The sequence below is a fragment of the Petaurus breviceps genome, unplaced genomic scaffold, assembly GCF_028583685.1.
Source record: "Petaurus breviceps papuanus isolate PSGF00001 unplaced genomic scaffold, PetGlider_PUasm1.0 178, whole genome shotgun sequence".
NCBI lineage: Eukaryota > Metazoa > Chordata > Mammalia > Diprotodontia > Petauridae > Petaurus > Petaurus breviceps.
Genome location: NW_027185777.1, coordinates 16817530 through 16833752, shown reverse-complemented (window position 1 = coordinate 16833752; position 16223 = coordinate 16817530). Strand labels below are relative to the sequence as shown.

The window sequence follows — 16223 nt, the reverse complement described above, 5'->3', positions numbered from 1 at the left end:
TAATATTGCACTACACACACACACACACCCATACACAGGCACATATATAATTACAATGATGTCAAAGGAAATAACAGCAGTAAAACAATTGAAACTCAATGCTGTAAAATTGTATTGACCAAGGGGCGGCTTGGTGTTGCAGTGCATAGAACACTGGCCCTGGATTCAGGAGGACCTGAGTTCAAATCCAGCCTCAGACACTTAACACAAACACAAAAAACTTGCTGTATGACCTTGGGCAAGTCACTTAACCCCAATTGCCTTACCTTTCCCCCTCCAAAAAGCCAATATATTTATATATATATAATTATATTGACCAAGTTTGTCCCCATAGAAGAGCTAGAGGAAGTCATTTCCCTGCTTCTTTGCAGAGGTGGGGTACTATGGCTATGGAACACTGCATACATCAGATATTTTCAATGTTTTGTTTAGTTTTTCTCTTTCTTTATTCTTTTAATATTTCATAAGATGTACCTGTCTAATGGAAAATATAGGAGATATAAAAACAAAAGATATCCTTTTTTTAAAAAAAAAAAAGAAGTCATACTGGGAGAGGTACCACAAATTTGAAGATAGTCAAGTATTATACAAAGCTTTGTGAGATGGTTAAATTGTTGACTGCAACTGAGATCCCCCAAAACTCTTGCTAGGATAAAATGGTAGACTGAATCTAACAGAGATAGATACAAAGTATTTGGGGGGGGAATTAAAAAAAACAAAAAAAGCTCTACAAATCTTTGGTGCAATAGGCAGGATTTTTTTTTATTATGAAAAAAATCTAGGGATTTTAGTGGATTGTAAACTGAATATGAGCCAACAATGTGTCCTGGTTGTCAAAAAGCAACATGCTGTTAGGTTATATTAAGAGAACCAATGACGTGTTAGTTTCCTTAGTCTGACAGTGTCTGGAGCATCATGCTTGGTTCTGTATGCTGAATTTTAAGAAAATCCATGCAAGCTAAGTTGCATCTGTCAGATGGTCCGAGATGGTAGGGAAGAAAGAACACCATGACCTAGGAAGGTTAGTTGAAGGAACTAGAGATGTTTTACCTAGAGAAGAGAAAGTTCAGACAGGGGAACAAGAGAACTGATTTTAAGTTTTTCTAAGGCTGTTGAGTAGAAAGAGATTAGACTCTTTTATGTTTGGTCCCACAGGGCAGAATTGGGAGCCACTGGTGGACATAATATTAAGAAGACTAGGTTCAGTGTAAGAAAAAACTTCCTGACAATTCAAGATTTCCAAAAGTAGCATTAGATGTATCTGGGGTAATAGATACTAGAGGATGGATGGCAACTGATCATCCTGTTCAGGTACAAATTGAATGAGGTGACTAGGTCATCTCTGAGGACCCCTCTAACTCTGAGATTATATGATTCTGTTTAATATCCAGAGGATATGACGACAAGTCAAATTCAGTTAAGTCAGCAAGCATGTATCAAACACCTATAGAGCAAGCCCAGTTCTAGGGATTTAAAAGAAGGGAAAAAAAAACAGTTTCTGCTGAAGACCTGGGAAAATCCTACTCCTGTTCCAACTGAATTGATTTGGGTTGACACAAATGTATGGAACACCCAGAATGGCCTCTGCTGTGACTGGAGTAACTGGGTTATAGACCCATATGCTTAACAGGGTTTTCTGCTGTAAAGACAGAGTTAGAGCAAATTGGGGGTTTTAAATTGAACCCAAATGCTAGATAGCTCTTCAAATTGTATTCTGAATAACTGTGTTTCATTTGTCTCTTTCAGAATATTCTCATTGTGGAGGTAAGCTGACCTGTTCCTATCCAATTTTTGATAGTTGGCAGATTATTACGGTGAGTTTTTAAATTAGTCCTGTGTTCCCCATCTCCAAGTAGCTATTGGATTCCCATTGTACACTAGCTGTTATTTGGATTCTGTAGAACAGGATGCTACAGATCTAATTGCTCTCCTTAAATAGCTTAGAATCTCTCACAGTTGCTTGGGAACAAGAAGACTTAGATTCTACTTAATCAATTTATTGATAGACAGTTCTAGTTCCACAGCTTCCCATGTAACCTTTACAAACCACTTAACCCTAATTATAGTCAGTTTTCTCATCAATTAACTGGGGTAAATAATATCCACTTTACCTGCCTGACCACATTTCTATTAGCACCAAATGAAGTAATGAATGTGAAAATGCATAGCAAATGATCAAATGTCATAGATGCAAGTTTATCATTATCAGGAAATTGATTAAATGGCTATTATGTGCTGCTACCAACTTCTTATTTGAGAGATGATGGATTCAGATACAGATTGAAACTTTTTGGACATTTTCAGTTAAGAATCTGTTTTGTTTGACTGTACATATTTGTAACAGAGGTATGTTTTTTTCTTGCCTTTTCAGTTGAGGGGAAGAATGACAGGGAGAAAATGTAGATCTAAAAATAAAGTAAAATTTAATTTAAGAGAAAAATATCTACTATGTACAAGACACAAATTTTTTTTTCCAAAAAGAATACTTTGCTTTTGGATCATGGGATTTAGAGTTGGAGAGTGCTTTAGAGATAGATTCATCTCTTCCAAGTTCCTCACTTTATAGATGAGAAAACTGAGCTAAAGAAGTTAAGTGACATGCTTAAGCTCACACAGGTAGGAAATGGACCACTTTATCTTTTTCTCTCAAGGGCTTTGACTTCTGTTAACTCATTTGATTTTTACAACAACTATGTAAGTTGTTCTTCAGTAGTTTTCAGACTCCTTGTGATCCCATTCGGGGTTTTCTTGGCAAGGATACTAGAGTGGTTTGCCATTTCTTTCTCCAGCTCATTTTATAGATGAGGAAACTGAGGCAAGCAGGGTTAAGTTACTTGTCCCAGGTCATACAGCTAGTAAGTGTCTGAGGCCAGATTTGAAATCAAGCCTTCCTGACTCCAGGCTTAGAGGTCTATTCACTTATGCACTTAGCTGCCCCAATATGATGTAGGCAAGATCATTTCTATTTTACAGCTGAAGTAATGCTCGTGTAGTTTCACATCCAGTCAGTAACAGGGAGAGAGCCATCTCTAGTCATCCTGTTCTATATCTTGCCACTGGACTCTGACTCTGGAGGAGAGAGTGAGGCTGGTTGGTGACTCTGCACAGCCCTTCCTCACTTAAATCCAGTTCACTTGCAAGTGAAGACATCCTTCTAATGGCATTGATCCTCTGAGAATGAAAGACAAACAACAACAATCTAGTGACAGGGCTGAGAGAGCCCAAGTTTCCTTATGTCTAAGCTTGCGCTCTCTCTCCTGCATCCTCTCCCCTCTAAGACTCAGCTTCCAGAGTTCCATAGAGGCCATTCATCCACTGGACGGGACAGCTGAGATGGAAATTGTGGCACACCTAGTCAAAAAGGAAAAAAATATTCCTCCCGAGAGCAAGGGTTATTAACCTAGGATTTGGAAACTTTTTTTGGTCTGTTTGTTTGGTTTTGGTTTTGTAAAAAGATTTTATCCTATGGACTTTAGTTTATGCATTTTAAAACATAGGCTTTACCAGATTGACTCAAAAGGGTCCATCACACACACACACACACACACAGAACTCTTGGTCTATACCAAGCAGGTATTTTCAGTGAACCACATATAGTTCTCAAATGAACTTTGTTGATAAAGTATTCTAAGGGATTGCCCTATAATTGCCTATATACGTCACATGTATATAAGCCCATTATTTTTCAGCAAAATTTTTGAAGTGTCGTCCATTCCAAAAAATTGCTCAACCCAGGCTGCTGGGTATAAATTTTTTGTTTCACCAATCAGTAACTGACAGCTTATTTCTGTTTTGTTTTTTAAAGATTCGGTGGCCTCTTTTGCTTTAATTGTGCCTCCTGTCACCATCAGTGATGATCCCCAGTCAAGTGCAGTTGTGCCCACCCACCCCCACCTTTCAGTTCACTCCCTGTCACCAGCTGCTCTCCAGACCTTTAGCTTCTTTAGTCACCGAATCCCTCCCTAAAAGGGTGGGGGAGGTGCTTACAGTTTAAGGGTATTCAAATGTAAAGAATACATCCATGAAAATTCATGTGCATTGTATTGTGTCCTATAACCTCCAGGCCAAATTTAGCCCTTGAAAGTGCTAGTTCATCCAGTTCTAATCAGAGGGAAACCACACATGCATATCCAAAGATTGAATTTAGCCCTTCAAGCTAATAGCCAAAGGCTTCAAAGAGTAGCTTCACCAAAACTTAGCTCCTGGGGAGAAATAAAAGCCTTAAATAAAAATAAAAACCAGCCAACTCCCCACCCTCTCACTCTCTTGATAATATTCTTAATCATGGCACATTATTATTAGGGAAGAAAGATTATGAATGTATCTATGTCCTTTTCACAAAGGATATTGTTGGAACTGGGAGGACCATGAAATCTCTGCTTGGCAAAATAGAAAAATATAAGCCCAACATGATTAAAGTGGCAAGGTAAGTCTGAAATTCACAGTCAAAGTCTGTTCTTTCTCCTTTTAAAAAGTAAATCAGGGTGCCTGGACATTAACCTAGGATCCTTTGTCCCAGGGATACCTGTGATTGGCCTTAACATTAAAAAAAAAAACAGTCCCCTTAGCTCCTAGGCTAATGATGAGGCAAAGGAAAAGAAAACGTTATTGTGTACCTTCTGCGTCCCTTCTCTACCCACTCACTCTTTGACCCTTTCTAGAAGTAGCTTAGATGACCACAGAGATATAGTACCCTACTTCCTTCCTTCATTGGAGACATCGTTGTCATGGTGAAAGAAGTAGTTATAACAAGAATAGAAACAGAATTCTTATGACTTCTGTCTGACCATGATAATTCTGTAGGTCCTCAGATGTGGGGTGGCAGGAAATATATCTTAAAGATTCCAAATAGTACTGGCCATCCAAAGAAATGATATTTCAACTACTCATAACATGTTACCTTTTTTTAGTTTGTTGGTGAAGAGATCACCCAGAAGTGATGGCTTTCAACCTGACTGTAAGTACTCTCCTTGAGAATCTTTTAACTACCAGTCTGTGTTCGTGTTCCAGCAGAAGGTGTGTAGGTCTGGCAGAACCTCTATGGCCCTCTGATATCTCCATCTGCCCAGCAGGGAGCATGGGCCCACAACCTGATGATGGAGGATCCTTTCAGTGACAAATTCCCAGTCTGCACATTTCTATCTTTTTGGAGGCTGTTGAACTTGGTTATTTATCACAGTTCTCAGCTTTATATCATGACTTTTTTCCAAAGAGGTCATGTGATAATAACTCAGATGATTACAATGACACACTCCTAAGATCTTCCTTGGGTGGGATGCTTGCTCCCTGTCTGACCAGGACAGATTAGAGCCTCATCTCTTATTCCCCATCGATCATCCATAGGGAGAAAAGTATAAATAGGGGAAGGTTTACTCAAATGGCCATTCAGAAACTATTACAAAATAAAATTAATATACTGGTAAAGTATTATTCGACTGTTATTCAAACTCCTCCCAGATTGGCCATTTGGCCAATTTTTAATAATTGCATAAAATCAGGAAAACTCTAGAAAGCATCCTCACAGACCTTGGCTCTCAGAACATGCTATCCAGGAGATGAACTTTCTCTTCATAGAATGCAACTCTCTAATTCTTCCACAAGTTACAGACAGCTCAGAAGCCTGAAAAAATAAACCCACAGTCCAATGATTTATTATATTATCTGTAGAAGTGACCCTTTTTTCCCTCAGTTGAATGGTATCTGAGATATCATGTAATGCAAAATGGCCATGACTTGATTTTTACAAGTTATGTTTGTTGTGGAGTCCCTGAAATAATTTGGCTGTGGTTTTGGTCAGCAAGCTGAATAAACATTAGAGCAAGGGAAGTACGGTATGGATGGGGAACATGCCAGTGACATCAAGTGACTCCCTTTAGACCAAAAACAATTTTTTTCCAAGACTAAAACATTTTCTTATTTACATGCTAGTAAAAATAACTAGGGTTTCTGAAAAGAATGATCACATAGCATTTGTGTTCAGTAAGCATTCATTAAGAGCACTGAGCCTGATGCCAAGTATCCAGCAGGGTGCCTGGTATACAGGTAGTGCTCAATAAATACTTGTTGGTCGATTGATTGATACAAAAATCAATAAGAACTGTACCTTACCATCAGGAATTTTAGAGAATAATAGGTGACATAAGACATGTACATTCATGATTTTAGTACAAAATAGAGTATGAAAAGTGCAAATAATTGCATATGAAACCTCTGAATATGTCTAAATGGGTGTGAGGGGGGCTAGTGGATCAGTGAAAGTTTCCTGGAAGAGGTAACATTTGAGCTGGGCCTTGAAGGATGGGTGGGATTTCAGCAGGTTGAGATGGGGGATGGAGCATTCCATGTGGATGGAATACTGTGACCAAAGGCACGAAAGTGGGAGAGCTCAGAATGCTTGTGGAGTGAGGAAGAGCCTTTTTTGACTGAAGTATGGGGTGCATGATAAAACCTGTGATTGATAAATTGGTACCTTAAGATGGATGGCCTTCCACACTGAGCTAAGGATCTGACTTTTTTTTTTTTTGGTAGACCATTTAATAGCTAGCATTCATATTGCACTTTAGGTGCTACTGTGATAGCCATTTTATACATGAGGAAACTAAGACTAAGAAATAGTTACTTGCCCAGGGTCACACAGCTTTTACATGTCTGAGTCAAGATCTGAACTCGAGTCTTTCTGACCGTATTTGCTGTACTACATAGCTGCCTCAAGCAGCCAATTTAGAGCCATTGGAGGGTTTCAGACAGTGGTCTGACATGCTCAAATCTGTGCATTAGTAAGACTGTTAATGTTTATCCTTATGTACTCCTCCTCCTAGGTTGCAATGCAGAGCTGCATGCTTACTTAGGGTCAGTAGGAATGGAGGAGACCTTGGGAATTCATTCCTGTTTCAGGCAAGACCATGGACATGTGACCTTCACAGAAGGAGATTCCGCAACCCGGACTGGCGTGACCCAACCTTGTGTCTAATAACCTTCCCTGTCAGGAAATTCTTCCTATTCTTAACCTAAATCTCTCATGCTACAATTGAAGCTAGTTTCCTCTTGTCTTGCCCTTTGGAGAGATAATGCACTAATTACTATTCTGCTTAATAACCTCTTGCCTATTTGCAGACCCTTATGAACCCCATGCTCAGAATTCTCTTCTTCAGGCTGAATCCTCCCACTTCCTTTGACCTCGCTCCACCAGAGTTGTTTTCCAACTCTTTCCCCCCACCTGGGTGGCTCTCCCCTGAATCTGACCAAGTACAATGGTAGCATTACCTCCCAGTTCCTGCATTCCAACCTCTTCTTGATGCATGCAGTATTCTAAGAATAATGGCAGCCATTTGTAGAGCCCATCAGAGCCTTAAGTATGTTTTCGCTGACAATATTTAATTTGATCATGCTTGCTTTTTTTCACAGCATTACATGAGAAAGCTCATGTTTGGCTTTTTACTCACCAAGGTGCTTGGCTCTTTCTCTATTTTTCCAGAGAAATTCTTCAATATGATTTTGCTCACAAAGTATACCAGGTCACAAGAACTGCATTCAGGCCTGTGTGTTCCTTATCACTTCACTAGCTTGCTTCTGGCCCAAAGAATAAATGGACACAGAATGAATTCCCAAAGTCCTTTGAGAGCATAGATTTGTACTTATCTTATGTTTTTTTCCCTACTAAGATACTGGATTTGAGATTCCAGATTTATTTGTGGTTGGCTATGCCTTAGACTACAACGAATACTTCCGAGATCTCAATGTAAGTCTTTTGTCGCTCATAGCTTATTTCCAAACCTACTGAGAGATGTTTTGAAAAATATCACAAAAATGAGAGGGACCATGGCACAATGGGTGGAGAGGCTGGCCTTAGGGCCAAATAGATTTAGGTTCAAGTGTTTTGTTTTGTTTTTTTGCTTTTTGGAGGGCAGTTAGGGTTAAGTGACTTGCCCAGTGTTTCACGGCTAGTTTTTGTGTTGTGTCTGAGGCCGAATCTAAACTCAGGTACTCCTGACTCCAGGGACAGTGCTCCATTCACTGCGCCACCTAGCCGCCCAAGTTCAAGTGTTATTTTGCCACATATTAACTTTGTAACTATGGATGAGTTGGATAAGCCCCTAAGAAACAAAATAAACAATAATAAGTCAGCAAGTATTTATGAAGCATCTGCTATGTGTCAAGCACTATACTAGGATTGGAGACCCCAAAACAAAAATGAAACTATACCAGTAATGATGATGATGATACCTGGTGATATGGAGCCTTAAGGTTTTCAAAGTACTTTACATACATAATTTCATTTGGACGTTACAACAGTTTTTGGGTTTTTTTTTTGTGGAAGATGCTATTATTTTCACTATTTTATAGTTGAGGAAACTGAGGCTTAAGAGTTAAGTGACTTGTCCATGGACATTTCAGTAGTAAGTATTGGAGGCAGAATTTTGAATCCAAGTTTTTTCAACTCTGAATTCACCACATTGTCCATGTCACCATACTGTGTCAAGACTATAAATTACAGAGTAATTGATAAAATGTATCAGTAAACATAATTCCCGCACTGGAAATTCCCCCATACTGATGAAATCATAGGTCCAGATTTTTAAAAAATTATTTTAGATGTAATAAATATATTTTTGCTGTCACATTCCCCTTGCCTAACAATTTGTGTGACATAAATATGCATTTAATAAATATTAGTTGACTTTTTTCCCCTAAGGAGTTTTAAAAACTTGCCAGATATTTTGTTTAGTTAATGATAAGACAGCATGTGTCAGATAGAAAACTGATCTGAGGCAGGAAGACCTATATATTATTAATTGTGAGAGCCTGAGCAAGTCACAGCCTGTTGGTGCCCCAGATGAACTCGAAACCTATATGTTTCAGAGAGGATGTTGATCTACATTGGTAGAGAGAGTTCCCTCACTTGGCATTCCCTATACTAATTATATTATATCATATCATATCATGTTACATTTATTATATTATAGTAATAAAAATTATAGGCCTAGAAAAATACCAGAAATACAGGTATACAGAAGTCATTATTATCTTTGTTGGACAGCTGGGCAAATAGGTGCCCTGAGGTAAACTAGGGATTGGTACATTATCTATCTCTCCATCCTTCTACTTACATATTCTGACCTCTGGTTTATCCTAATAACCAAATTTCTTGAATTCATGTCAGTGATGGGAATAACATGACATTTCCCTCCTGCCCTTAAGGCACATACCATGCACCTGGGAAGGGTTGAACAAAAGTCTATACTCTACTCAACATCATTATTTCCTATCAGATGGGGTTGCAAGAAGAGTAGATGCCATAAATTTCATAGAGTGAGACATTCCTTCTCTATCAGGGCCCTTCAGGATTCTGTTGTCAGAGCTCAGGACTGACTAGAAATCAAAGTTGCAAGAGTGGAGAACATTAATCATTTGGCAATCAAGTGATTCACGTATGCAGATTTTGCATATATATTTTAAATGAAGATTATTAATTATAAGTTTGCCGCCTCTGTTATTTACTGAAGAGGTTTACCTTTGCTTCTCTATTTAATGTATGCCTAATTTATCATAAAATCCATTTTGTTTCAGCATATATGTGTGATCAGTGAACAAGGCAAAGCAAAATATCGAGTCTAAAGAAGGACATCCTTACCACCTGAAAATTTGTGAATTTCCTCAACTCCCTAATTGTCCTATGCCTTTGACTACAATCAAGAAGCCAATATGTTTATATGTGTGTGAAAGTCGACTCTGCAGGCATTTTCATGCATTAGGATATTAAAAAGTGGTTTCATCTGAAAGCATTCTTTTCAGGGATCATAACACATCAAGGAGCACGTCTTTATCACGAAATGCAAGGCATGCCTTTTGCTTGGTTTGTTCCAAGTCAAACACTCCACCTGGTGACTCACAACTTCTGTCTACCTTTATGCTCCAATGCTACACTTTTTTTTTTTGCCAGGATAATCCTTTGGGTTCACTGCTTTTCCCTGCAATGCCCCACCCCCATCTTCTAGTTGCTCGACTGATTTTATTTTTCACTTAACAATTTCCTAGCTTTTTTTTTTTCCCTTTCTGGTCACAATCTGAGAGGTGAATCATTTTCCTTGAGATCTGAGCCCACACAACTGGGATGCACACATGCTCCTGTGCCCAGAAAGAAGTAGGGGAAAAAGGCAGTTTAATATATATTTATGTGTTTGCACATTTCTGACAGGCCATTATCATCCGCTTTGTCAAAACCTTTCAGAACCTCAGGGTAGGCTGAATCTTAATGACACTATGAAATGAGCCTTTACATGGCACTCTCAATTTGAACTTCCAGGATGTGACAGTGGCATGTTGAGTCTGCACAGACGTGTTCAACTGTGTTTAATACACTGAATTTTAATTAGGAAAAAAAAACACAATGCCAGTGAGGCTTTCATTTCTAAGCTGTATGCTTTAATTTGAGTGGTCTATGAGCAAGTAACTGGACCTGGAGTAGAGAAGACAGCTCCTTTCACATGTATATTTTCACACTTGAAGCTAATCAAGTAGAAGTCTGTACTTATGTTGAAATTATTCCAATGCTACTTTCAATTTTTCTCTCTTTTATGTCTGAGGGTGGGCTTCTCTGGCCACACACAAACACATGCACACACACACACCACACACACTGTCATAAATGGGAATGCAAGAGCTCAGTTTGAATAAAAGAAGTTCTCTTATGAGAACAGTAAGAAGTAAGATATCACAAAAGGAAAGCTGACTTCACAACTTCTGCCATTTTTACAAGATCTTTTCCTAATTTACAAGGGAGTTTAATGGAAAATAAGCTTTGGCGTGCCAATAGGTCTTACACTGCTCTCCTTCACTTCCTGAAAGAAGCTGTCTCAGCATAAATAACTGAGTAGCCTTTGCTTTGTTCAGGAACCCTACGGGGCATATTATTGTTAAGCTCTGACTTCTTTTAAACTAATAAAGAATAAGAAAACTTGTTACATTTCTTAACTGTGTATGATTTTTCCCATTTCTGTATTGTTGCTTTCATATGTAATATATACAGACCTCTAAATACACATATATACATATATTTTATATTATATATAAGTCCATTATATATAATATATATTTATTGTATACTTTGTATTATGTTTCTATTCTGTATTTTATCTTTATATTGTGTTTATATTTTTATGCAAATATATCTATTTTATATAATATATAAATATATTATGTGTGTGTACATACACATTTCCAGCTTTTTGAAAAAATTGTATATTTGGGCCAGTGGCCTAAATATATTTCAGCATATACCCGCTCTATGGCTTTCTTTTCTTTTCTTTTTTTTTTTTTTTTTTTGCAACCTGGATAAGCTCCAATATATGCAATAGCTTAAGCAAAGGATTACCGCAGAATGCGTTCTCCTCCTTCCTGGCCTTCCCTGCTGCTTCAGTTTGTTTATAAGAACGTGGAATTTAGGTTGTAAAAGAAGATTTTTTCCAGTGTATCCCTGTTCCAGTCACAGAAGAAAACAAACCACACCCAACCATCCCAGGGGGAAAAACCAGCAATGGGAATTCCTCCCAGGCCTGTGCTCTAGAAGTCCCTATGTCTCAGTTAGGGATTGATGGTGACCGAGCTCATTTGGCCAATTTCATGGAACATCAGTAGGAGATGTAAAATGAGACAGCTGTGTCAAAATAAATAGAATAAGTATAATTATCTATAATGATGCCTCTTCATCAGCTGCTGTAAGAGGACATAGAAGCATATTTCCTTTTTACTGTTGGCATTTATTCACGGTCACATTCATGAAGTATGCATTACCAAGACCTTATTTTATAAAGTACTTTTATATTAATATTAATAAAATCAAGGGGTCTGCAGTTTAATTAGAATTTAAAAGTTTTCATCAGTTTTACGGAATTAGGATGTTGAGTATTTTGACTTTTAGTTGGAAACGTGGGCAGAAAGTAAAGGATGTATATTTTATTTTTATATACATAATACATGTTACATATGTGTGGGTATACGTACCCATGCATATGTACATGTATGTCTATATAATCATTCAAATTCAGACATTTTTTTCATTCACCACCAATGATCTGACAAAATCCTGAGAAGCAGAGAGGTGACACAGAAAATACAACACGGGATTCAGGATGACCTGAATTTTAATCTAGACTCAAACACTTACCATCTGTGTGACCCTGGGAAAGTCATTTAACCTCTGTTTGACTTAGTTTCTTCATCTGTAAAATGGGGACAATAATAACACCTACCCCAAAGAATTGTGGTAAGGCTCAATCCTGGCACTTAGTAGGTACTATATAAATGCTTATTTCCCTTCCCTAGTGGATAATGGACCAGCGCTAAATTGAGGAAGATCTGAGTGCCAGGCTTGTTTTTGCCAAGTACTGGGTAAATCAGGGCAGCAAGGTGACACAGGAAGATTCACCCTCCTGAATTCAAATTTGGCCTCCAACATTTACTGGCTATGTGATCCTGGGCAAATCACCTAACCCTGTTTGCCTCAGTTTCCTCATCAGTAATATGAGCTGGAGAAAGAAATGGCAAACTACTGTGTTATCTTTGCCAAGAAAACTCCAAATGGGGTTATGAAGAGTCAGATATAACTGAAATGATTCAACAGCAAAACGGGGTAAATCACTTAATCTCTCAGCAACTTCCTAAAACCAAAAAGGACATACAGCTGTGGAAGAGTCTGCAGGTTCCTTCAACAAACCTTAATTGTGTGTCTGTACTGGGCTATAGCCTTTGCCATCTAGTAACTGACTTGTAGGGTAAGTTCCCTATACCTAAGTGAACATAGGTAGTCCCTCCCACTAGAAACTAGGCTCTGATGAGTTTCCACCTTCCCATACCCAGATCCAGGCCACCCTATCACTTCCTGGCAATGTCCAAATCTCCACAGAGGTAGCCTTACCCCTTTCTAACTTTTCAAGCTCTTTAGGGCAGGGGCTGGCTTGCTCGATTATATTTTTATTCCCAAGACTTACTTAGCACATGCTGTGTCCGACTCTTAATGACCCCGTATGGAGTTTTCTTGGCAAAGATATGGAAATGGTTTACCATTTCCTTCTCTAGTGGATTAAGGAAGACAGGTTAAGTGACTTTCCCAGGGTAACATAACTAGTGAATGTCTGAGGTCAAATTTGAACTCGGGTCTTTCTGAACTCCAGGCCTAGGCACCACTGAGCTATCTAGCTGACCCTAGCACATAGTAAATGCTTAATAAATGCCTTTTATTTCTTTTCATTAGTTCACAGGTCTAGACCTTCCTCCAAAACAAAAAATAAGTCAGATTTGCTAGAATAAAGTGCTTTTTAAACCAAACATACTAAAAATTAGCTATTCTTAGGTGCTAATATTGTTGGTGTTGAATTCACCAAAAAATTGGGGATGGGGACTGGACCTATGATTTCACTGATAATAAAAACAGCTATGTTATATTAACTATCAATGCACATCAGCACCTTCTCTGCAATTTATAGTCTTAGAAAATTATTGAGGGCAGAAGTACCAAACATGGGGCCTTGCGACACTCAAAACAGATTAAAATGTAATTGGGAAATGTTTAACAAAATAAATAAAAATACAACAAAACATCTGTTGATGTTCAGGCATGGCCACCTCTTCATGACCTGATTTGAGGTTTTCTTGGCAAAGATATTGGTATGATTTGCCATTTCCTTCACCAGTTTGTACCAGTTTTACAGATGAGGAAACTGAGGCAAACAGGGTTAAGCAACTTACCCAGGATCATACAGCTAGTAAGAGTTTGAGGCCAGATTTGAACTCATGAAGAGGAGTCTTCCTGACTCTGGGCCCAGAACACTGTTCACTGAGCCACCTACATGCCCACAATAAAATAGATAATATTAATATGTGGTTTTCTATGTCAATATTCTGCCCCTAGGGGTTATCATGTATGGTGTAGAATCTACCATTTCTGGTTGAGTTTAACACCACTTTTCTAGAATCCTGAGAGTTTCAGTGACATTCTTGGGGTCACACAGCCATCGCAGATCAGAAGCAGAACATGGCCCCAGGTCTTCCTGGCACTAAGAGCAGCTCTCCAACCACTATGCAATAGCTGCCACCAAAAAAAATTAGAAGGTTAAATAGCTTGACTCAGTACAATTTTTCAATTCATTTTGGCAAAATTAGTGCTGATAACAATGTCAATGGAAACGTCTAGCATTTGTATTCAATTCAGGGAACCCTATTATGATATAGCATATTTCTTCCATTGGGCAGCTTGGTGGCACAGGAGGCAGCTAAGTGATGCAGTGGATAAAGTACCAGCCCTGAGCTCAGAAGGATCTGAGTTCAAATATAGCTTCAGACATTTAGCTGTGTGACCCTGGACAAGTCACTTAGCCCGGTTTTCCTCAGTTTCTTCAGCTCTAAAATGAACCAGAGAAGAAAATGGCAAACCACTCTAGTATTTTTGCCAAGAAAATTTCCAAATGAGGTCATGAAGAGTTGGACATGATTGAAATGACCAAACAAATAATATTCTTCCAATGGCAATGTCGTGTGCTAGGAAAAGCACAGTAGATTTGGAGTTACATGACTTGAAATAGAATTCTGGATCTGCTGCTTATGGCTCATGTGACCTTGGGTGTGTGACTTCGTATCTCTCACCCTCAGTTTCCTCAATTATAAACAGAGAGTTGGATCTATTACCTATAAAATGTTCTAGGAGATTTATCTAAGCTATCAACTACTCATTTAAATTGTATCACAGGAACAGATCACGTGTTGTCCCTTGACACAGAATTACATATCAAAGCCTGACTGATGCAATATGGTCTGCCTATAAGGTAAGAATTAGTTTTGTTGGATACTGTTTCTAAGACACTGAAAACCTGTCCTTTAGAGATTGGACTCTACCAGAAATCTACCAGAAAGGTAGTTGCTTACCTGTGGGACAGTTTGTACATTTCCAGGGGGACCTGGACAGAGCAGCTCCCCACCTGCAAGAGAGACTACATAGTACTTCCTGGAAAATGTTCCTGTTCTACTTTCTAAAAATAGCCCAATTAGGGAGCCAGTCCCAGAACTTCAAACTCAAAACCACACTCTCCCTTCAGTTACCTGGGTAATTTTGGCAAAAATAGAATGTGTTTTTCATCTTAATTACCTGAATCTCACAGAGTGCTTTTGAGCCCTGGGGTCATAGAGAATAGTGTGTGGTTGGTGTATAATCACCATTTTATAATAAGTTTCTGCACACATCTCATTAATGAGCTGATTATGAAGTGGTGATAATACACAAAGTATTCACATACCTGTTTAACTACGTATATACTATTCTGCTCAAGTGCTTAGGCAAGCTTGTGTATTCAGAGCACTCTACCAATGTGAATTCTAATAGAAGAGGCAGATGTAAGCCTCTTTTGGATAGAGAAATTGAAGTGTCAAATAGGCTTGTCCAAAGCTAAAAAGTGAATAAGAATGGGGTTCTTTTTTATTTTTGTTTTTTGTCTCTTTGCTTGCTTTTTGGAAGGGGGAAGGCAAGGCAATTGGGGTTAAGTGACTTGCCCAAGGTCACATGGCTAGTTTTTGTGTTGAGTGTCTGAGGCCGCATTTGAACTCAGGTCCTCCTGACTCCAGGGCCAGTGCTCTATTCACTGCACCACCTAGCCGCCCCTCATTTTTGTTTTCAGGAAAAGAATGAAACCCTAGATCTTTGAATAAGAATCTTAGATGGGACTTAATCAATTACTTAGTCTGGTTATAACTGGGTAAGAATCCCTGATAAATATTCATCCAGTCTTTGCTTGAAGAACTCTAGTGATAACCAGCTCATTATCTCCTGGGGCAAGACATTTCACTGTTGGATAGTTACATTGAGGAAATATCTGTCTTTCTAACTTCCTCTATCTGTTTCTAGTTCTGTCCTCTGGGACCAGGCAGAATAATGCCACCCCTTTTTTCATATGATAACCCTTCAAATAAGTGATGATGGCTACCATGTCCCCAATAACTCTTTTCTAAGCTAAGCATTACCAGTTCATTCACCTAATATAAGTATGATGCTATGGCTTTGTGTTCCCTCATCATTGTTTCACTTACTACAGTGGCATTCCAATTTAACAATATCTTTCCTAAAATATGGTGCCTAGAACTGAGCACAATACTCTAGCTATAATATGACATGGGCAAAGGAGAGGTATAACCTCCATTTTTCTGTTTCTGTTAATGCAGCTTAAGTGATCTTGCCTCTA

General features: G+C 38.5%; 1 protein-coding gene across 2 annotated transcripts in view; it reads left to right on the top strand.

The window, feature by feature from the left end:
* PRTFDC1 (phosphoribosyl transferase domain containing 1) overlaps positions 1-9779 on the top strand; it is a 92134-nt gene extending 82355 nt beyond the window's left edge. The window contains exons 5-9 of one of the 2 annotated variants that reach the window (XM_069086323.1): positions 1747-1764; positions 4344-4426; positions 4911-4957; positions 7662-7738; positions 9568-9779. In XM_069086323.1, the coding sequence (XP_068942424.1) occupies positions 1747-1764; positions 4344-4426; positions 4911-4957; positions 7662-7738; positions 9568-9615 (273 nt within the window). In that variant the 3' untranslated portion in view covers positions 9616-9779. The other variant, XM_069086324.1, reaches the window with a different exon arrangement.
* The last annotated feature ends 6444 nt before the right edge of the window (positions 9780-16223 follow it).